Genomic DNA, 22,566 nt, shown 5'->3' with positions numbered 1-22,566 from the left:
TTTCTATGATTTAACTATTTTCAGAGCAATATTTTGTTGTGAAAATGCCGGCAAACCGGCTTCAAGATGCCACTATACACTACCTATATTTTGTAGCCTACATACGTTACCTGACTTACAGGCCTCTACGATCAACAATACCCAATGGCCGAGAGCGTAAATGTGTGATACATCAGAACTCAAAGATCAGTAAATTACAAACATGATCTAGGTTCGAACCTCGGTCAATGACATTTTTTTTGTCGATGAATTTCGACTTTTATTAGCCATTTTTTATATTAGTTACCGTAATTTAAATTTCAATCAATTTTTTAGATATATTTTGAGACAAAACTGTGAAATATGCAATTATATTAATTTTTTAATCACATTATTTCAAAATAGTAATGAAAATACTATTCATCCATCTATCCATGAGATATTGCACCAGGCGCAAAGCATGAGCTATAAAAATTCAAACAATTATTCGAAATATTAATAGTATTAAAATATTGTCACTATTGTAAATTATTAATTAGTATATTGAAATTAATTGACAGTGAAAGTTGTCATAACCAAGATTCAAACTATCAAAATACGCTGTTTGAATTTTATTTATTTTCAATTTCTTATATATTGGGAAGTTTTTTTGGTGTGGCGAAAAATAGCGTTCGCAACACAGGCAAAAATGTTTTCCGGCTCTCAATCTTTTCTAGTCCTCGGCCTATGGCCTCGGACTTGAAAACCGATTTCGAGCCGGAAAAGTCTCATTTTCGGCCCTAGGTGCGAAATATACTATTTCGAACCGTCCTAAAAACATCAGTCATAAAATTAAAAATATTTCCAAAAACATCAGAAATATTGAATTAGTGATGTAAAATAGGTCAGGAATCGTTTTTGTTCAGTGCATTTTTTTATAAATTGACTCATTTTAAAGATAAATTTAATTTGTGACTGAATGAGTATTTTCATTGAAAACTTTTAATTTTTTGTTTACAACTCATCTGTTCAATAACTATTGAACGGAATTAATTTTTTTTGGCATGCATATTTATTGATTCTTCTCTGAACCGTTATGTATATTTTTTCTAAAAAATTGTTTTCCCAATAATTGGTAATTTCTTGGATCAAGTTCGTGAATTTGGATCGCAAAACATGAAAAAGTTGGTGATCAACTAACTTTTTTATGAGTGAAATAAACTACACATATGCATTGTATGAAATAATCATAACATCCCAAATTTATTTTCTGTGAAAGAATTAATAAAATTGATTAAAGGGTTCTCGAGTTATAAAAGATAAATAGATATGTTGCTCAATAATTATTATACTGGAATTCTTCCACGTGCAGCTCACATAATAGCCTATCTATCAGCTCACATAATAGCCTATCTATCAGTTGGGTGGGCTATGCATAAAAGAAATAATATTTAATGGCTTCCGCTGTTAGCTTTTCAGTACTAAAGTATTAGTCATCAATGTAAAAAAGTCCTGGTTATAAATAGAAGCATGTTTACTTAGTAATTATGCATTTTCTTTGAATAGAGGTTGCTGCAAGGCTTCCAGCTCAGTTCAGTTCGTGAAACAAGCGAGTGCACATTGAATTAGCGCAGTTCAAATTAAATTTCTTATATTACCTATATAACAGATTATTAGTTTTAGTTACTGTCTAGTTTTTTTATAACAATGTCGGCATTAGAAGTGGTCAAACAGTGCATAGTAAAGCACGTAATATCATTAGACATGTTATTGAGAAATGTGATGAGGAAAAGAATTCTATACCAATTCCACATTCACAAGCAACAAACGAACAGCAACAAATTACTGGGAGAAGGATGGGCTAATGGAAAGTGTTGTTGACAAATTTATCATTTCTTTGGGAGGATTAGAGAAAGAATGTTCTGATGATTCTGAGGCTGAAATTTTGAATGAAAGTGAAACATCAGAGGATAGTGACTTGGGCTGTGCAGAGTTGGTTGATGTTTAGGCCTAACTTAAAGATACACAATGTGTGTAAGTGATTGAAGTTATATTAAAAATTATTTCAATGTTGATTCAAATACATAGATATTGTATAACATCCAACTCATTTCTAGTGTGATTTTATCCGTTAGAAATTATATCTTGGCAACTCTCTATCCAATACTCAACTGTGTGTACTTTATGACATGAGAGCTGAATTAATTTCAATCTATTTTGAAAACGCTTCAGTCGATTTTAACAATTCTTTCACAGAAAATAAATTTGGGATGTTATAATGATTTCATAGGATGCATGTGTGTAGTTTATTCTAACCACAAAAAAAGTTTGTCAATTACTAACTTTTTCGTGTTTTACAATCAAAATTCCTTAACTTGATCCAAGAAATGTCCCATTATTAAGAAAACCAACAATTTTTTCTAAAGAATAGTTTATATCATCGGCTTAAAGAAGAATCAAGGATTATGCATGCCAAAAGAAAAATATTCCGTTCAGTATTATCAAGCAGAAGAGTTGTAAACAAAAAAATACAGGGTTTCAATGAAAATAACTAATTTGACAAAAATGAGATTTATTTTTAAAATGAGTGAATTTATCAAAAAAAAGTTTTGAACAAAAACGATTTCTGACCTGTTTTACATCACTAATTCAATATTTATGAAGTTTTTAGAGATATTTTTTATTTCATGACTGAGGTTTTTAGGACAGTTCAAAAAAGCTAGTTCAGCCAGAGAAAACTCTTGTAACTATGCTATTATTAATTCTGTGGTACAGCCTAAGATTGCAAGTCGTCTTAATGATAGAAGTGGAATTTGAAAAGTTTACCAAGATGGCGGCTGACCTTCACAGTGAACTTGGAATGCTGACAGCGCTCCAGTGGGCGTTTTGTGAACTACGAGAGTTACGAGACATGTTTCTATTCTTTGTAGGTTATGTTGTAATTTAGCTGAAAATAATGGTTGTGTTTACTTATAATCAATAATAATTATTAGTTTGCAAGTTATATGAATATTTTAGCTACAAAAGCCAAAGTTTCAAAATAAAATTATTTTCCAAAATCGATTTGAGCTAGACTATATAGCTGTATGATAACATAAAATAATGACAAAGATTGATGTTATTCTTCACTGTACCGTACCAGGTTCCAGGTAAGACAAACAATTTTATTGAAAATCAAACTTTGAAAATAAACAGGTCCAATTTATTATTCAAAAAGTAATGTATTTGTCTTTTATTATGTTATGATATAGTTAGCTTTTCAGGATTATCAATATTATTCATTCCCGTAACCAGTAGCTAACTTTTTGTAAAACCAACAAAATTGCTACTGGAAGATATGTCGTAGCCCTGTATATGCATATTCTTATAATGCATTTTAAATTGCATGTAAATATTCTTATAATGCATTTGACATTAAAAATCTATTTAGTGTTAGGAATTTTTTACTAAATGGTGTCTGTAAAAATTATTGTTATCTATCTAGATCTTTATAGACTCACAAGTTTTTAATGCACTTCAATTGTGCATACTTGTCTACATATAGACCACTCTTTACAAATATTACTATATCATAATATAATATGCTTTTATTACCATTATAATAACAGTGGAGAGAGAGATAGAAGAACACAGTTTCCGTTTCTCTGTCTACTGTCTTCTATAAAGGATATCTGATGTAATATTAACTTTTCATTCTTGTTTGAAATAACTAATTATGTTTTACTCCTCAGGAAAAAAAATAATGATTGCAGGAGGTTTGTGGCATAAGGTTCTAATCCATCCTGAATGGAGCAAGTCCCTATGTTGTGGCAATTCTTGAATTGTAGCGCTGTTCCGTGCGGTGCTGCCTCCTGGTGGTGGATTGTCGAAAACTGTCGTCAGCCTAGGTTTTTTCCTCTCAGTCGGGAAAGAAGGCAGACAGAATCAAGAGTGTACAAGCCATACCATTCTGGCTCACTTTATTTGTTATTTTGCTATTTGTCTAGCCGGACATTATATGTCAATAATTGATTGAAGTGTTTAATGAAGTCGTGAATATTTGGGAGAAGCAAGGAACTGTGAAATATGCAATTATATTAATTTTTTAATCACATTATTTCAAAATAGTAATGAAAATACTATTCATCCATCTATCCATGAGATATTGCACCAGGCGCAAAGCATGAGCTATAAAAATTCAAACAATTATTCGAAATATTAATAGTATTAAAATATTGTCACTATTGTAAATTATTAATTAGTAATATTGAAATTAATTGACAGTGAAAGTTGTCATAACCAAGATTCAAACTATCAAAATACGCTGTTTGAATTTTATTTATTTTCCAATTTCTTATATATTGGGAAGTTTTTTTTGGTGTGGCGAAAAATAGCGTTCGCAACACAGGCAAAAATGTTTTTCCGGCTCTCAATCTTTTCTAGTCCTCGGCCTATGGCCTCGGACTTGAAAACCGATTTCGAGCCGGAAAAGTCTCATTTTCGGCCCTAGGTGCGAAATATACTATTTCGAACCGTCCTAAAAACATCAGTCATAAAATTAAAAATATTTCCAAAAACTTCAGAAATATTGAATTAGTGATGTAAAATAGGTCAGGAATCGTTTTTGTTCAGAGCATTTTTTATAAATTGACTCATTTTAAAGATAAATTTAATTTGTGACTGAATGAGTATTTTCATTGAAAACTTTTAATTTTTTGTTTACAACTCATCTGTTCAATAACTATTGAACGGAATTAATTTTTTTTGGCATGCATATTTATTGATTCTTCTCTGAACCGTTATGTATATTTTTTCTAAAAAATTGTTTTCCCAATAATTGGTAATTTCTTGGATCAAGTTCGTGAATTTGGATCGCAAAACATGAAAAAGTTGGTGATCAACTAACTTTTTTATGAGTGAAATAAACTACACATATTCATTGTATGAAATAATCATAACATCCCAAATTTATTTTCTGTGAAAGAATTAATAAAATTGATTAAAGGGTTCTCGAGTTATAAAAGATAAATAGATATGTTGCTCAATAATTATTATACTGGAATTCTTCCTCCGTGCAGCTCACATAATAGCCTATCTATCAGCTCACATAATAGCCTATCTATCAGTTGGGTGGGCTATGCATAAAAGAAATAATATTTAATGGCTTCCGCTGTTAGCTTTTCAGTACTAAAGTATTAGTCATCAATGTAAAAAAGTCCTGTTTATAAATAGAAGCATTTTTACTTAGTAATTATGCATTTTCTTTGAATAGAGGTTGCTGCAAGGCTTCCAGCTCAGTTCAGTTCGTGAAACAAGCGAGTGCACATTGAATTAGCGCAGTTCAAATTAAATTTCTTATATTACCTATATAACAGATTATTAGTTTTAGTTACTGTCTAGTTTTTTTATAACAATGTCGGCATTAGAAAGAGTGGTCAAACAGTGCATAGTAAAGCACGTAATATCATTAGACATGTTATTGAGAAATGTGATGAGGAAAAGAATTCTATACCAATTCCACATTCACAAGCAACAAAACGAACAGCAACAAATTACTGGGAGAAGGATGGGCTAATGGAAAGTGTTGTTGACGAATTTATCATTTCTTTGGGAGGATTAGAGAAAGAATGTTCTGATGATTCTGAGGCTGAAATTTTGAATGAAAGTGAAACATCAGAGGATAGTGACTTGGGCTGTGCAGAGTTGGTTGATGTTTAGGCCTAACTTAAAGATACACAATGTGTGTAAGTGATTGAAGTTATATTAAAAATTATTTCAATGTTGATTCAAATACATAGATATTGTATAACATCCAACTCATTTCTAGTGTGATTTTATCCGTTAGAAAATTATATCTTGGCAACTCTCTATCCAATACTCAACTGCGTGTACTTTATGACATGAGAGCTGAATTAATTTCAATCTATTTTGAAAACGCTTCAGTCGATTTTGACAATTCTTTCACAGAAAATAAATTTGGGATGTTATAATTATTTCATACGATGCATGTGTGTAGTTTATTCTAACCACAAAAAAGTTTGTCAATTACTAACTTTTTCGTGTTTTACAATCAAAATTCATTAACTTGATCCAAGAAATGTCCCATTATTAAGAAAACCAACAATTTTTTCTAAAGAATAGTTTATATCATTGGCTTAAAGAAGAATCAAGGATTATGCATGCCAAAAGAAAAATATTCCGTTCAGTATTTATCAAGCAGAAGAGTAGTAAACAAAAAAATACAGGGTTTCAATGAAAATAACTAATTTGACAAAAATGAGATTTATCTTTAAAATGAGTGAATTTATCAAAAAAAAGTTTTGAACAAAAACGATTTCTGACCTGTTTTACATCACTAATTCAATATTTATGAAGTTTTTGGAGATATTTTTTATTTTATGACTGAGGTTTTTAGGACGGTTCAAAATAGTATATTTCGCACCTAGGGCCGAAAATGAGATATTTCCGGCTCGAAATCGGTTTTTAAGTCCGAGGCCGTGGGCCGAGGCCTAGAAAAGATTGAGAGCCGGAAATACATTTTTGCCCATGGTGCGAACGCTATTTTTTGCCACACCAAAAAAAAAACTTCCCAATATATAAGAAATTAAAAAATAAATAAAATTCAAACAGCCTATTTTGATAGTTTGAATCTTGGTTATGACAACTTTCACTGTCAATTCCAATATTACTAATTAACAATTTACAATAGTGACACTATTTTTATACTATTAATATTTCAAATAATTGTTTGAATTTTTATAGCTTGCGCTTTGCGCCTGGTGCAATATCTCATGGATAGATGAATGAATAGAATTTTCATTACTATTTTGAAATAATGTGATTAAAAAATTAATATAATTGCATATTTCACAGTTTTGTCTCAAAATATATCTAAAAAATTGATTGAAATTTAAATTATGGTAACTAATATAAAAAATAGCTAATAAAAGTCGAAATTCATGGACAAAAAAAAAATGTCATGGACCGAGGTTCGAACCTAGATCATGTTTGTAATTCACTGAGCTTTGGGATCTGACGCCTTTACGCTCTCAGCCATTGGGTATTGTTGATTGTAGAGGCCTGTAAGTCAGGTAACGTATGTTGGCTACTATAATATAGTGTAGCCTATAGCGGCAAACTTGAAGCCGGTTTGCCGGCATTTTCACAACAAAATATTGCTCTGAAAATAGTTAAATCATAGAGAAAACATTCGAAGATTCAATCTTGAGTGGGCATAATGTTTTCTCTATATGTTTTGATATTGAAGAAAAATTATCTAAAAGTTTTAATAATGAATTATGGAAAAATTACTAGGAATTTTTCAGTCAAGGCTGAGTTTCACCAGTAGGCTTACCTTAAACTTTAGATCTCTGCTGTATTTTCCTATTATTATTGTTGATTCGATAATAAAAAAGAGACAATTATTACTCTACCTCACTTTTAAATATTGATACAATTATTGTACTTTGATTTCAAATTCGATTCTTCACTTTTAAAGACTTGCGATACTTACCTTTCTGACAATGGACAATGCAGCCAATATTATATTGTTGAGGCTATGGAGATATCAACATATTCTATTGTTTGATATCAAAAACACAATAATAAATATTGAATTATGAAACAGTAATTCATAAAATATATTATAGACATGATACCGCGATTCATGATACATAATTATATAGATTATTACAGTCGTTATGAGATTATCTCTATGATTTTTGTGAGATCGGACACGATCAGCTGTTATTCAAGGTCATTTTACAGCCCTAGGGCCGTAAAGTTTTACCGGCCTGGTCGGAAAACAATCACTTTCGGCCTCCATATGACGCACGTAAACCAGCTCATTACATCCAAGTGTGGCGAAAAAGCTAGTTCAGCCAGAGAAAACTCTTATAATTATGCTATTATTAATTCTGTGGTACAGCCTAAATTTGCGAGTCGTCTTAATGATAGAAGTGGAATTTGAAAAGTTTACCAAGTAGATGGCGGCTGACCTTAACAGTGAACTTGGAATGCTGACAGCGCTCCAGTGGGCGTTTTGTGAACTACAAGAGTTACGAGACATGTTTCTATTCTTTGTAGGTTATGTTGTAATTTTAGCGGAAAATAATGGTTATGTTTACTTATAATCAATAATAATTATTAGTTTGCAAGTTATATGAATATTTTAGCTACAAAAGCCAAAGTTTCAAAATAAAATTATTTTCCAAAATCGATTTGAGCTAGACTATATAGCTGTATGATAACATAAAATAATGACGAAGATTGATGTTATTCTTCACTGTACCATACCAGGTTCCAGGTAAGACAAACAAATTTTATTGAAAATCAAACTTTTGAAAATGAACAGGTCCAATTTATTATTCAAAAAGTAATGTATTTGTCTTTTTATTATGTTATGATATAGTTAGCTTTTCAGGATTATCAATAATTATTCATTCCCGTAACCAGTAGCCTAACTTTTTGTAAAACCAACAAACATTGATACTGGAAGATATGCCGTAGCCCTGTATATGGCATATTCTTATAATGCATTTTAAATTGCATGTAAATATTCTCATAATGCATTTGACATTAAAAATCTATTTAGTGTTAGAATTTTTTACTAAATGGTGTCTGTAAAAATTATTGTTATCTATCTAGATCTTTATAGACTCACAAGTTTTTAATGCACTTCAATTGTGCATACTTGTCTACATATAGACACTCTTTACAAATATTACTATATCATAATATAATATGCTTTTATTACCGTTATAATAACAGTGGAGAGAGAGATAGAAGAACACAGTTTCCGTTTCTCTGTCTACTGTCTTCTATAAAGGATATCTGATGTAATATTAACTTTTCATTCTTGTTTGAAATAACTAATTATGTTTTATTCCTCAGGAAAAAAAATAATGATTGCAGGAGGTTTGTGGCATAAGGTTCTAATCCATCCTGAATGGAGCAAGTCCCTATGTTGTGGCCATTCTTGAATTGTAGCGCTGTTCCGTGCGGTGCTGCCTCCTGGCGGTGGATTGTCGAAAGCTGTCGTCAGCCTAGGTTTTTTCCTCTCAGTCGGGAAAGAAGGCAGACAGAATCAAGAGTGTACAAGCCATACTGTTCCGGCTCACTTTATTTGTTATTTTGCTATTTGTCTAGCCGGACATTATATGTCAATAATTGATTGAAGTGTTTAATGAATGTCGTGAATATTTGGGAGAAGCAAGGATCAGTGAAATTAATATTGCCAAGCAGCTTGTAACCATCACCAGGCCACAGTATCAGAGTATCAGAAAGGTATTTCCTTTCCCAAAGGTATTTATCCTTCTCATCTCTATATTCCATCCTGTATTTCGATTCCAATACCTTATAATTGATAATCTGGCACATAAAAAATTACGACTGGTGAGTCTATTATCTATACTTATTTGAGAACTTCCATAGCTTTGCTCACAGTAAATATTTCTTTCAATTCCAACTTGGCAAGTATTTTCATTAAATACAATAAGAATTTAGATACAGTCCTCTCATTCTACAAAACACCCTAGCTTAAACTCTTAACTTGTTTACAATTTTAGTTTTTTCTCTTCCCATTCATATCCAACACTTTCTTATTTTTTAGAAAACATGCAGTCTGTAATCTACCCCCATGTCAGTGTAGAGAGGCCTGTTCATGAAGACACAAAATCATTCGACGGTGAGTAAGGCGTTACTTGATCATTGGTCTTAGAGATGAACAATAATAATTATTATTCAGAAATATCTAGAATCCATTAAACGAGTCTCATCCCCAAACAAGAACATTCAAACTTGTTTCACTTGCCTGCCAATTTGAAACTGTCAGTTTATATTACTCGTATGCCCAGTTTCTAGGCCATTCATTAAATCTAATGGACCATTGAATCTTGGACACCACTTATTAAATCTAACTCGACCATTAAACCTATAAATTGTTTTGTCAGTGATTATGTTTAAGAGGGTGTATGATTTTAAATTGAGTTGGTAATTGATTAAGAACTCAATTTCAAATCAAACATCTCTCAACTTATGATGCAAAATTCCCTGTAATTCAAGATCAGAAACATTTATTCGCAGGGAGTTGATTCCCAAAATTCATAAATGCCTGGGAGTTTATGATTATTTTGTATGATAACTAAGAAAACGCCTTTTTTAACTAAACTTATTGATAATCATATAAACAAGTTATATTGAAATGATTAGAATAAATAATTATTTATAATAATGAATAAATAAATAATTATTTATCACTTCTTGATGAGTGTGAGGAAGAATAAGCATTCAGTTTCTAATAATTTAAGGCTCCGCACCACGCTTTTGGAAACTTATTATTGGTTCCATTTCAAAGGTATTTTGATTTGAATCCTATCATAGATCATATTATTTCCAAGGAAAAAATATTTTTATCATTTTTTCGTTTTGATATTAGGCGCTTTAAAAGCGCATAACTTTCAAATATTGGGAGATCTATCCTCAAAGTATGAATTTTGCCCTGCTACCAATTTCTCCTAAATCGGTTGGATAGCATTATTCACCTATTAACCTAAGGTAAGTTATCGGCTCCAACATAATAGATTCTTGATAAACTATGAATGGATCTATCGCCTATGAATGAGAAATCCAGTTTTCAGAGCAAATCAACTTATAATCTTCAGAAGAATTTTGGCAATATACTTCACAAATACACAAAGAACAATATCTTACACACTTAAACATCTAAAGTCACTACGAGCTAAATACTTATCCAGTTTATATAGTTGAAAACAATGGCTATAGGCTTGTATACACACAAATCAATTATAGACAAAATAGAACACTATAAACTGTTCAAAAATTCAATTTAAAACATTAATAATTCACTTTAAACAGAAAAATATTCAGAGAGCACAAATTACAACACACATAGCCAGCCATATTTTCCAGAGAGAAGAAGCCAAGCTACAAGTCAGGACAAAAACCACATCTCAAAATCATTGTCCACGTCATGGACACGTCACCAAAATTTATAAATTACAAGTTTAGAATTCACATTTTATATTTGTTCTCAATAAAACTTTATTTTGAAACTATTATTTTTAAATTTTTATATATCATCTCAATTTAAATAATCCATTTATCTGTTAATTCTGTCAACTCAGCCTCGGTGACACCATGGAACATGCAACACAATCATTTACAATAATAAATTCTCAGTCAAAAAGTTGTCCGTAATCGATTACTCTGATATTTACTATAAAGTTTTATAGATCTCGAATTGAAGATTCGATTCCAATCAAGAAAAAATGTAATATTACAATTTATTTGCTATCATTTATGATGTAATGGATCTGCCCCAAGATTTGAACTTTTGGCGCTTTCAAAGTGCCCAATATATATAAAAGTAAAAATGATAAAAGTTTTTCCTTGAAATTAGTCAAATCTTAATAAATTGATAGTATACAATAATGCGTAATACTTTGATAATTTGCCAGTAAAAAGAATCAAAAAGCGTGGTGCACATCCTTGATTATTGTATACTGTACCACTATTATGGTGCTTCCATTTTATGTCTTGTAAATTAAATCTGTTATATACTCATATTCCTATCAGTCAAGTAAGCTTAGTCAACAGAATATTTGGTTTATTTCATCTTGAATTGCTCAAGAAATTTAATTATGATAATCCATCTATTACTTTGCAAAAAGTTCACAATAATTTAAACCCAAAAATAAAATAATAAAGAACATACTAGAATGTTCGCTCCTTCAAAATTTCATTAGTATGTGAATATTTCATTTTTTGTGATAATAATGTGTAATATTCTTTCTACGAAGGATTGGTTTTGAAGCATCTAAATTTGAAAATATTTTAGGGCTTAAAATTTTGTGAAGTGAAGAACTACAAGACTTGACATATTTCGGACTATGTGTAACTTTATCCAAATTTGGGAGAGGAACAGCACAGGGTTACCTTATTTTTCATCTCCCTATCATTTTCATGATATACTTATTATGATAAAGAATAAAGAAGGAAACGCTTTGTTTTAATTAAATCAGTAAAATCGATAGTATTTAATTATTACTATCTAACTAACCCAACTTAATTCATCGATATAGGTGATCACTGGTTCACTCAACGTAAAGTCTAGCCAAATTATATAAAAAATTGATGTAATTTGTGAGCTATTTACACTGCGTTTTTGAATGGATGATTTATTTATTATGATTGTCAAATGTGATTGAAATTGATAAATAATATAAACTATTTTAATGCAATTTATTCCCATGGTTTCTTGGGCAGAGAAATATTACCCAATCATAAGTTTCTTCCCAATGGGAATATTCCCGACTTTTTTTTTATTAAAAACACGCAAAACAAGATAAAACAAAATTACAAAGATTTACGAAACAAATAAAACACAATAAAATGTTACAAATATAAAAAATCTGGTGTGGTACACTCACACAACTTTCCTTGCTCATTGAACTGGGAGCCTCATTCTTAAACGATAATAATTTAGAGAAATAACATAATGACAATTGGCGGCAACATAATTATTTGAAACTACGATCGTAGTGTATGTGTGTATATAATTATTGTTTTCAGAGTACTTTTTCCTTTGTGTAAATTGTGAAATCCGATGATTTTTTAAAAGTTGTCAAAACAGCTGTTCTACAGATGAAATATCTCGACTAGTATGTGTTATTTTTATAGACTGCTCTTCCTACCTACCTCATGCACGAGAAGGAGGTTACAAAGTACATTTCTCAAGGATGGGGTGAACCCCCCATTAGTTTCCCAGAGAGGAGACTCATGCCAGTTGATGGGGCTGATAAATAACTATACAGAGTATGAATTTGAAATAAATCAGTCGAGTAATTTTTGAGAAAATCGTGAAAAACATGGTTTTTCAGTAATTATCCGCCATTTTTCTCGAGAATATTACGCAGCTCCTGCAATTTTCCCAGAAATAAGACTCATGTCAGTTGATAGGGCTTATAAATAGCTATCCATGGTATAAATTTGAAGAAAATCGTTAGAGCCGTTTTCGAGAAAATCGTGAAAAACATGGTTTTTTAGTAATTATCCGCCATTTTTCTCGATAATATTACGCAGCTCCTGCAATTTTCCCAGAAATGAGACTCATGTCAGTTGATAGGGCTTATAAATAGCTATCCATGGTATAAATTTAAAGAAAATCGTTAGAGCCGTTTTTGAGAAAATCGTGAAAAACATGGTTTTTTAGTAATTATCTGCCATTTTTTCCGCCATCTTGAATTGAATTTTATTGAATTTCTTATTGTCGGGTCCTCATGGTATAAGGACCTTAAGTTTAAAATTTCAAGTCAATCGGTTAATTAGGAATGGAGTTATTGTGTTCACAGACATACACACATACACACATACACACACACACATACACACACACACACACACACACACACACACACAGACCAACACCCAAAAATCATGTTTTTGGACTCAGGGGACCTTGAAACGTATAGAAAATTGGGGTACCTTAATTTTTTTTGGAAAGCAATACTTTCCTTACCTATGGTAGTAGGGCAAGGAAAGTAAAAAACAATGGGCTTAGTGTTTGGGTGTGTTGGAGAAGAGAAAAAAAAGAGAGGAAGGTACCTAGCCAACTATGGTTTCCCATGTAATAGGCAGGCAAAGAAGAGAAGAGAAGTAATGAGGAAGAAAAAGGAAGGGAGAAATGGGGGGAAGGAAGAAAACAGAGGAATAGGTACTCAAAATAAAGGTAAGCGAGTCCACTGAAAAATGAAAAAACTGATGAAAAAACAATGCTGGAGCAGAAATCTCGAGTCATATATCTAAATGGAAGAATAAATTACTGTATGTCCAGTTTTTTATATCCAGTTTCATTTTTCCACTGATCTTATTGTCCATGAGAAAGTGATTTGGAATGAGGTTTATTATTTTAGTACCTATGTAAATTAATTGCCTCCTTATACATTAAATATCAGTGTTATAGATTACATATTTGTTAGCAGTGGCCCTTAGATTATAATAATTAAGAGTAGAGTTTATTGTGAGAGGAAAATCGGATCTATAGTTTATTAAGTACTCAATTACGGTTTTTATGTATAATTGACGTATAGTCATGACCTCAAAATCACTAAAAACCATATCCGTTGGATAGAGCCTGGGTTTGCTTAATATAGTTTTAATTATCAGTTTTTGTGCTACAAATAATTCAGCAATATGACAGTTGAAACAGCCTCCCCAAACAAGTATGCCATACTGCAGAATTGACTCGACTAGAGCATGATACATCATTTTCAGGTGGTTCTTGTTAAGAAATCTGTTAACTTGATAAAATTTAAAAGATAAATATCTAATTTTTCTACATATGTATTTAATATGAACATCCCATTTAAGGTTTCCATTTATATATATAAAAGCGAAATGGCACTCACTGACTGACTGACTGACTCACTCACTCACTCACTCACTCACTCGCAGAACTAAAAATCTACCGGACCAAAAACTTTCAAATTTGGTAGGTATGTTCAGTTGGCCCTTTAGAGGCGCACTAAGAACGGATTTGGAAAAATTTTAACTCTAAGGGTGGTTTTTAAGGGTTTAAAGTTCGTCTTTTAGCATGTATATTCTTCTTATTCCAATCTCTTAATTTATTATAATTAATTGAAATGTCCATACCATATGATAATATAGAACTATAATCTAGAGAGAGTACCTTTTCAAAACAGTTGTTAACTGGTAACTAAATTTATAATTTTGAGGGTTGGCATTAAGTTGAGTTGACTTTGTTAGGTTGGCACCAAGTTGAAGATTGAAATGCATTTATCGCAGAAAAATTGATTGGGCACTGCTACTTCGATCAGAGCTATTCCTGGGAATATTATATTACTAGCCGTCAGGCTCGCTTCGCTTGCCATTTCCGTTTAGCCAGACGTTTAGTCTGGACCCCCGACTGGATCGTCCTACAAATGAAAAATTCAGGCGAGCGAAGCGAGCCTGCTGATCTCATTCTTGGACGATCCAGTCGGGGGTCCTAGACTTGGGGGGGCTAGACGGATATGGCGAGCGAAGCGAGCCTGACGGCTAGTCAATTATAATTCCCAAATACTTAGTATTATTGACTTTTTTAATGGTGGGACAATCACAATTACCAAAGTTTAAATTGCACTGAGAATGGAGTCTCAAATCTTGATTCTCGTTAGGCTGTCCTACTCTATTTGCAGAGAAAGTTATGTAATTAGTTTTTTCAATATTTAAACTTAAGGTATTCTTATCTAACCACTTCTTAATTAAAAGCATATTATTTTCAGCTATGGTATGAACTTCGTTCCATGAATTACCGTGAAAAATAGCTGCAGTATCACCTGCAAAGGATATCACAGTTGAGTCTAGAAGTTTTAAATTTAAAAAGTCATTTACATAGAGTATGAAAAGGATGGGAGAAAGTACAGTACCTTGTGGAAGACCATGAGAAGTTAAGTTAGTTACACTAGATTGATCATTTATGTTTAGGGACTGGGTTCTATTACTCAGATAGCTTTTGAACAATTCAAGCGAGACTCCTCTGAAACCATAGGACTCCAGTTTATTGAACAAAGTATTATGAGGTATTGTATCAAAAGCTTTGCGTATATCCAGGAAGATCGCAATAGTTTTCTTATTGGAGTTTATTTTATCACATAAAGTATTGATGAACTTTATCAGAGCGTCAGATGTACTTTTACTATTTTGGAAACCGAATTGGTTCTTGTTGATTATTTTGTTAAGATTCAAGAAAGAAACAACTCTTGACTTTATTAGTTTCTCCATTATTTTAGAATGGTTGCTGATAAGTCTAATCGGTCTATAATTACAGGGATTAGTCGGGTCACCTTGTTTGAATAGAGGTTTTATTTTGGCTGATTTGAGGTGCTCGGGAAAATATCCCTCCTCAAAGCATCTATTAAAAATGAAAGCGAGAGGTTGAGATATATAATTGGCTATTTTCTTCAGCGTAATATTACCTAGACTATCAATACCAGGACTGCAGTTGTTCTTTAGATTTTTAATAGTTGCCTCAACTTCAACTGGGCAAGTTGGTCTCATAAAAAACGTGTTATCGATCTGTATTGCAGGAAATCGATCACCAGCATTATCAGGGATATTGATAGTTTGAGCTTGTAATTTACCCACATTTGTGAAATAATTGTTGAGGGAGTGAGCATCAAGTTCAGTACTCTTTTCCTTGATTCTGGCCTCACCTATAACTTCGTTTATGCACTTCATGCTGTTGTTATTACAATTTTCAATTTTCCCTTTATAGTAGACTTCCTTTGCATGATTTATGATCTTATTCAAACCATTACGATAAGCCTTATATTCATTCTTTAAGATATTGTTATTAGGATCTCTTCTGAGTCTAGAATGCATTTTGTCCCGCGTGATTATTGATCTTATGATGCCTTCAGATATCCAGGGCTTCAGGGGACGAAGTCTGTTAGGTATCACTTTTACCTTCTTGCATTGATTGATGAGACTGGTCAAACGATCGACATATTTATCCATAATAGTGTCAATGCTTCCATTCACGGTATAGATTTCTTCCAATCCTCATTCCTTATGCGTTCCAATAGTGCATGATAGTTGGTTCTAGTTAATGTGTTTATCAATACGTTTCTATTATCCTTATTGATAGGAACCTTCACCAAGTTCAGTACAACCGCGTAGTGGTCAGTTATGGTTGTCCTAAATATAGCTCCTTTAATGGACATAGAATGGTTGCCTGAATTTTTATAAAAAATGTGGTCAATGCAAGAATTTGTTGTGGTTGTTACTCTGGTATCACCAGTTATGTAAGACTTATAGCCATTACTATTGAAAATATGCAGATAATCTTGAACAGGAACACTAGTTGAATGTGTATTTATATTCATGTCTCCCGCCACACATACATTTATTCCATTAGGAATTTTACTGATTCCATTACTCAGACTATTAAGAAAATTATCAATATTTTGATTACTTGGTGATCTATAAACCCCAATCACCTTCACAATAAAATCATCAATTCTTAAGTCAGCACTAACTACATTGGCATCAGTAATATCGAGTGAAACTTCATTGAATCTTATGCAATCTTTTATGTACATGCATAATCCATCAAATTTATTCTGTTTAGTGTACTTATTTATTGCCGTATATCCAGGAATGTTGAAAATGAACGGCATATCTGCAGTCAACCAGGTCTCAGTTAATATTATAATGTGAATATCAGTTTTCAATTCATTGAGGCAGCAAATAAACTGATCGAAATTAGCATTCAAACTACGTATATTCATAGACATAATATTGAAACACTCAGCATCTTTATTTCTGTCTTCGTGAAAGTGATAGTTCAAATAATCGTCGATTACATCTGTTTCATTTTCTGTTTCTAAAATATTAAGAACTTCTTCAGTGTCACTCATAACTTATATCATCAGGTCCACTCCTCTTTTCCTTGTTCCATTTAACAAGCCCCTCACTATCTATGAATTTAAGTTTCTTAATTTGTTTGTCCACAGCATCATCTACCAGACTGGTTGTTAAATACCTGAAAGTTTCAGTGTGTCTAGACAAGGCAACAATCGCATGGGGCATGTTGTTATAGATTTCATTCTCCTTGTACTTAATTCTGATTAGAATAACATTTTTATGAGTTAGCCCTTGTGCTTCGTGGATTGTGTGAAGTGCAACATCCTCTCTCCACTTTATAGTATCACCCACCATAAGTTTTTCCTCTTGGGTGAATGTCAATATCAGAGTGTCGGGTTGTATCAGATGGTATTCCCCATTTCTGTAAGTAGGCAGAATTGAGATAGCTCTTTTATTAATCGTCGTAATATTTTCATAGACAGTGGAAAGGACAAAACAAACATCGATAGGACATCTACGAGTTACCGTTTGTTTTGTAAAAGGTTCGCAGAGTTCTGAAATTTTATGCCATCTTGTTGCATAATTACTTCTCTCAATATAGGGTATTTGGTTTGCGTCACCAACTACAATTATTTCTGAGGCCTTACTCAAGTTAGCAATAAAACCGATGTAACCCGCATGCATAATTAGAGCTTCATCAATAAAAACTCTATTGTATGTTTTATTCTGATTATGATTTATTATATATGAGCCAACTGTCCTGTAATCAAGCTTAAGAGATTACAATGTTTTCGACCATACCTATCAATGACAGTTTCACGGATTGCTTTAATACCTGCCCGTTTTTGAGTGAGTACTAGATCCTTGCCAGGCTCATGATGCGAGACTATAAAGTAAGATTTACCACAGCCGGGAACACCGTCATACCATTTTATTTTAGGAAGTTTACACTCATGAAGAGTTATTCTATTTATAGTTTTTATTAATTCGCTATTCAGCATAAGTGTAGTATTACGTGTGACTAAAACATATCGTTCTTTAGTAGAGAATTTTAAAGTATCCTCTTGAAATTCTACGTAACTTCCACCCTGTTCCAAGCAATATCCCATTCGGTATTTAGAGTTTGTTTTTAATAGGAATCTTTTCAAATTATTATTATAGATGTTCATATTGTTATTCAGGACGCTTATTAGTTCATCAACTGATATTGACATATTTCCATGCGTGATCCTATGAAGAATATTCTTATATATTTTAGCATTTTCGTTATCAGTGTTTTGAAGTAGGGTCCGTAATTCAATCATAGAGTTTATGAATGCTTCACGTTTATTATTACCTTCAAAGAATCCCACAGGGTACTCAACTCCCGGACTATCAGATAGCTTAGGTATATTAAGAAAATTAATTTCACAATAACCTCGATAATAAAAAATAAACTTCAAATCTCTAGCTCCTATGACAGTACTCAAGAGTTCAGTGGCAGGACTATCAAAATAAGTTTCACCCAGATTGTTAAAAGAATCAATTCCCACAATCAAAGGGTAATTGAATTCACTCCAATCATTTATTCTATTCAAAAGATCAATAAGTACCCCATTTTCACCATAATTTAATATGAAAATAGGAATATTCTTATCAGAAAACAAAACTCTTATACAATTAGAATCCAGTAACACATTCAGGTGATTCCATTCTTCAAGAGAGAAATATTTTTTATTTCTAAGCAGAGAGAGACCTTTGGATGTTTTAATAATATTTCCTATTTTTGTAAAAGATATCATAACATCAACCCTCTCACCAAAATTATAAACCAAACTTATCTTACTTTTATCAGTATTAGTTGTTACGTAGAAACTATCAATTTTGTTAAGGATGGAATTTAAAGTAATCATTTTGTGTTTGGTTGATTGCTTGATTTTACTATCACTATTATTTGTATTTAACCTCAGTATATTAAATATTTTTCTTTCAGATTCCATAATCAGTTCTATCAATAATTTGTTGTAGCACTTTTTGATAGGAAGGGAACTCTCTGTCACCTACTTTGTGATCGAAAGCTTTTTTATCATTGCGGCAATTTAAACATGAGGGCTTTTTTGTCTCTATTAGGGCACTCTTTAACATCATGTCCTGTAGTGGAACAGTGAGCACAGGTGTTTTGTGCTTGAGTGCAATGCTTACTGATATGTCCAATTTTTTGGCACTTGGAGCAACGAGAGACGGCAACATAGTCTCCAACTTGGCACACTCTCCAATCAATACCAATCCGCGATTTGTTAATAAATTCTTTTCTTAATTCAACAGTGCACTCCACTACCCAGTGCACGGTGTTTTTGTTTTTCGGTCCTATTTTAAAAATCGGCCTGAAGTTTTTCAAGAAATTTTCCCTACTCAATGACGATGACTCGAGATTTCTCTCAAACACATCGTTTGCCAATTCAGCAGCAGTTATATCTGCAGCGACGTGATACAGTATTATTCTTGGCAATTTGGATTGTGGCTCGCTTACCTTTATGTTTGGATGTTGCAGGACCTTATCACCCAAAACATTTTCTTTATTGGCCCTTGGGTGAAGCACTAACAGCACATTTAGAGAAATGATTCGAGATTAAAGCTTGGAGTGGTTTAGCCAAATGTGGATTGTTTTATAAAATAAAGTTTCTCAGTGTTTTATAAAAAGTTTTCCACTAACCAAATTATAAACTGAATGAAATTCAACCAGACTCACTGAAGCCCTAGAGCTGATTGGATTGGTTGTTTGAAGATAATTTGTATACTCAGACTACTGTAATTTGTGACATCATAGAGAAACAATAGCATAAAAAACACCTCATGGTGTTTAATTTAATGATATAGTATAGGGCGTTTATGTTTTAAATTTCACTGTTAACTCAAGCCGCTAATATTACTATGATATTTTTTCTTTATGGTAACTCAATATAAATATAATAACTCTGTTACTGTGAGGTCCACTTAATGGCAGCATTTGATTAACATTGGTGTTGCTATACTTGTCTATCATTTGACAAATCAAATAGCTTTTGTTGTATTCATGGGTTTACACAATTATAAGACCAACTTAAATACACTGTTATTTTATTGTATAAACTAAATGATGTTTTACATAATAATCTTAGTTCACCAAAAGCACTTCTCATCTCTAACTCCGTCTCTGTCTGTCTGGCCACACTGCTGCCAACATCGATTAAACAACATTATTTTACATTCAACTTTATTATCTAATAATTAAATTATTATTTAAATAATTATTATCAACACTTCCCCCTTAGACTTAGCTTCTAAGTTCTTCAAATATATGTTAACTAATACATTTATTCAATCACAACAGATTTATTTTATTACAAAGCCACAGCAACATTTAATTATAAAGTGTTTCAAAAACAATGTATTTATTTTATTAAGTAATTAACGGCATCAAAACAACCTGTTTATTTTATTACAATGATACAATAAGTTTACTATCCATAGCTTATACATATTGGCTTTGACTCACTCCAGGGTATCTTAACACTAAACATTTTAAACTCAAACATCTTATTAAAAATATTAAACCCGTTGGAAACATCAATAAATATTTATAAATCCAACCTCTGAGGCTTGCGAATTTGTCTCCCAATTCTAGATACCTGACCTTTATTAAACGGCAATTCTGTATCCTCTCCCAGCATATTCTCTTTTGATCTATTATCAACCAGATCCCTCTCCTCTCTATCATCTGAACCATCTCTCACTCCAGTATCAACTATTCTTCTTATGTTATGGTGAAAATCCAATAGATCATTTGAACGGCCTCGAATATGAAAACTGTTTCTCCTGAACTCACTACCAGTACACAGTCTTACAACATAAGACCTAGGGTGATTTGTGTACCCTACAATTACACCTGGCTCCCAAACTCTCCTGTGTACATTGTACACATACACGGGGTCATGCAATTTATACAGAACAGTAGGTCTAGCATTCTTATCATACTGCTTAGCAGCAATTTCTTGTTTAGCATTAATCAAACTACTAACCTTTTCTCTGTCACAAATAGTTGGAGTTAATAGTTCAGCAGCCATTGGAAGTTTAGTGCGTAATCTCCGTGACATTAACAGCTGAGCTGGTGAATAATTGCCTATTACTGGGGTAATACGCATCTCAAGAAGAGCAAGTTCAAAATCCTTATTATCCTCCACCGATTTTTTAATAGTCTGTATAGTTCGTTCCACCTGACCATTTGACCTAGGATAGTGAGGGCTACTATTGATCACTTCAAAGTTCCAATCTAATGCAAATTGTTTAAATTGATATGATCCAAAAGGGTTGTTATCTGCGACTACTTTGGTGGGTATACCATGGATGGAACAAATTTTTTTTTTAATTCATTAATAACCTCTGACGTTGTTTTTGATTTCAGACGGAGGCACTCAGCCCATTTACTGAAATAATCAACAACAATTAGATATACCTTATCTTGATATTCGTGCAATATCCATACCCACTTTGTAAAACGGCAAATCTGGAATTTCATGTGACTGTAAAAACTCCTTGACATTGGCATTCATGTATTTCTGACATAAGCTACAATTACTAACTACATTTTCAATGTCTACTGACATACCTGGCCAATACAAGATTTGTCTGGTTTTCTCACAGCCCAAATGAACTTCATGAAGTAACTTCAACATTGACCGTCTAAGGTCAGAGGGCACAACTACTTTGTCATTTGAAAATACCAACTCATCATGTACATATAAATCATTGCGTTTACTAAAATACACTCTAGCACATTCTGGCACAAATTTTCTATGATTTGGCCACCCACTTTTATAGTAACTCTTAACTAGTTTCAGAGCTGGATCATTTTCAGTACTCAACCTAAATTCAACTTTCTTACTATCAGATATTCACTAAGTATGACCTCAACTGAACTTACATTAGTCTCACATTCCCTAGAGCTGGAATCAGCGATGTTACGTGATAACAAATCTGCAATAACCATATTTTTTCCTGGGCTGTATTTTATTACAATATCATACTTGATTAGCTTGAGTTTCAGTCTCTGCAATCTTGGTGACAAATTTTTTTGGATAGGTTTCCTCATAATGGATTCTAACGGTTTTGAGTCATTAAGGACTGTGAATTTATGTCCATACAGCAAGTGATGAAATTTTCTGACAGCAAAAACAATACTCAGCAATTCTTTTTCAACCTGAGCAGATTGTTGTTGTCACAATTCAC

The 22,566-nt window shown here is 32.3% G+C and overlaps 2 protein-coding genes across 6 annotated transcripts in view; one reads left to right on the top strand and one right to left on the bottom strand.

The window, feature by feature from the left end:
* The window catches only part of LOC111054973 (transcription factor TFIIIB component B''), a gene marked incomplete at its 3' end in the record, with an annotated part of 45,892 nt that overhangs the window by 17,347 nt on the left and 5,979 nt on the right, over nt 1-22,566 (bottom strand).
* Nucleotides 2,912-22,566, top strand: part of LOC111043634 — a 237,813-nt gene continuing 218,158 nt past the window's right edge. The window contains exons 1-2 of one of the 5 annotated variants that reach the window (XM_039421511.1): nt 2,912-3,107; nt 9,548-9,622. Coding sequence is in view for 1 of the 5 variants with exons in the window: in XM_039421509.1 (XP_039277443.1) it covers nt 3,061-3,107 (47 nt within the window). In the remaining 4 variants the exon portion in view is untranslated. Of the gene's footprint in view, nt 3,108-8,255; nt 9,623-22,566 lie in introns of those variants that run through there. The other 4 variants (XR_005570531.1, XR_005570530.1, XM_039421509.1 and 1 more) reach the window with 4 other exon arrangements.

This window comes from Nilaparvata lugens, chromosome 2, assembly GCF_014356525.2.
Source record: "Nilaparvata lugens isolate BPH chromosome 2, ASM1435652v1, whole genome shotgun sequence".
NCBI lineage: Eukaryota > Metazoa > Arthropoda > Insecta > Hemiptera > Delphacidae > Nilaparvata > Nilaparvata lugens.
Note: the sequence above shows the minus strand (reverse complement) of the source record. Positions and strands in the feature narration are given on the sequence as shown.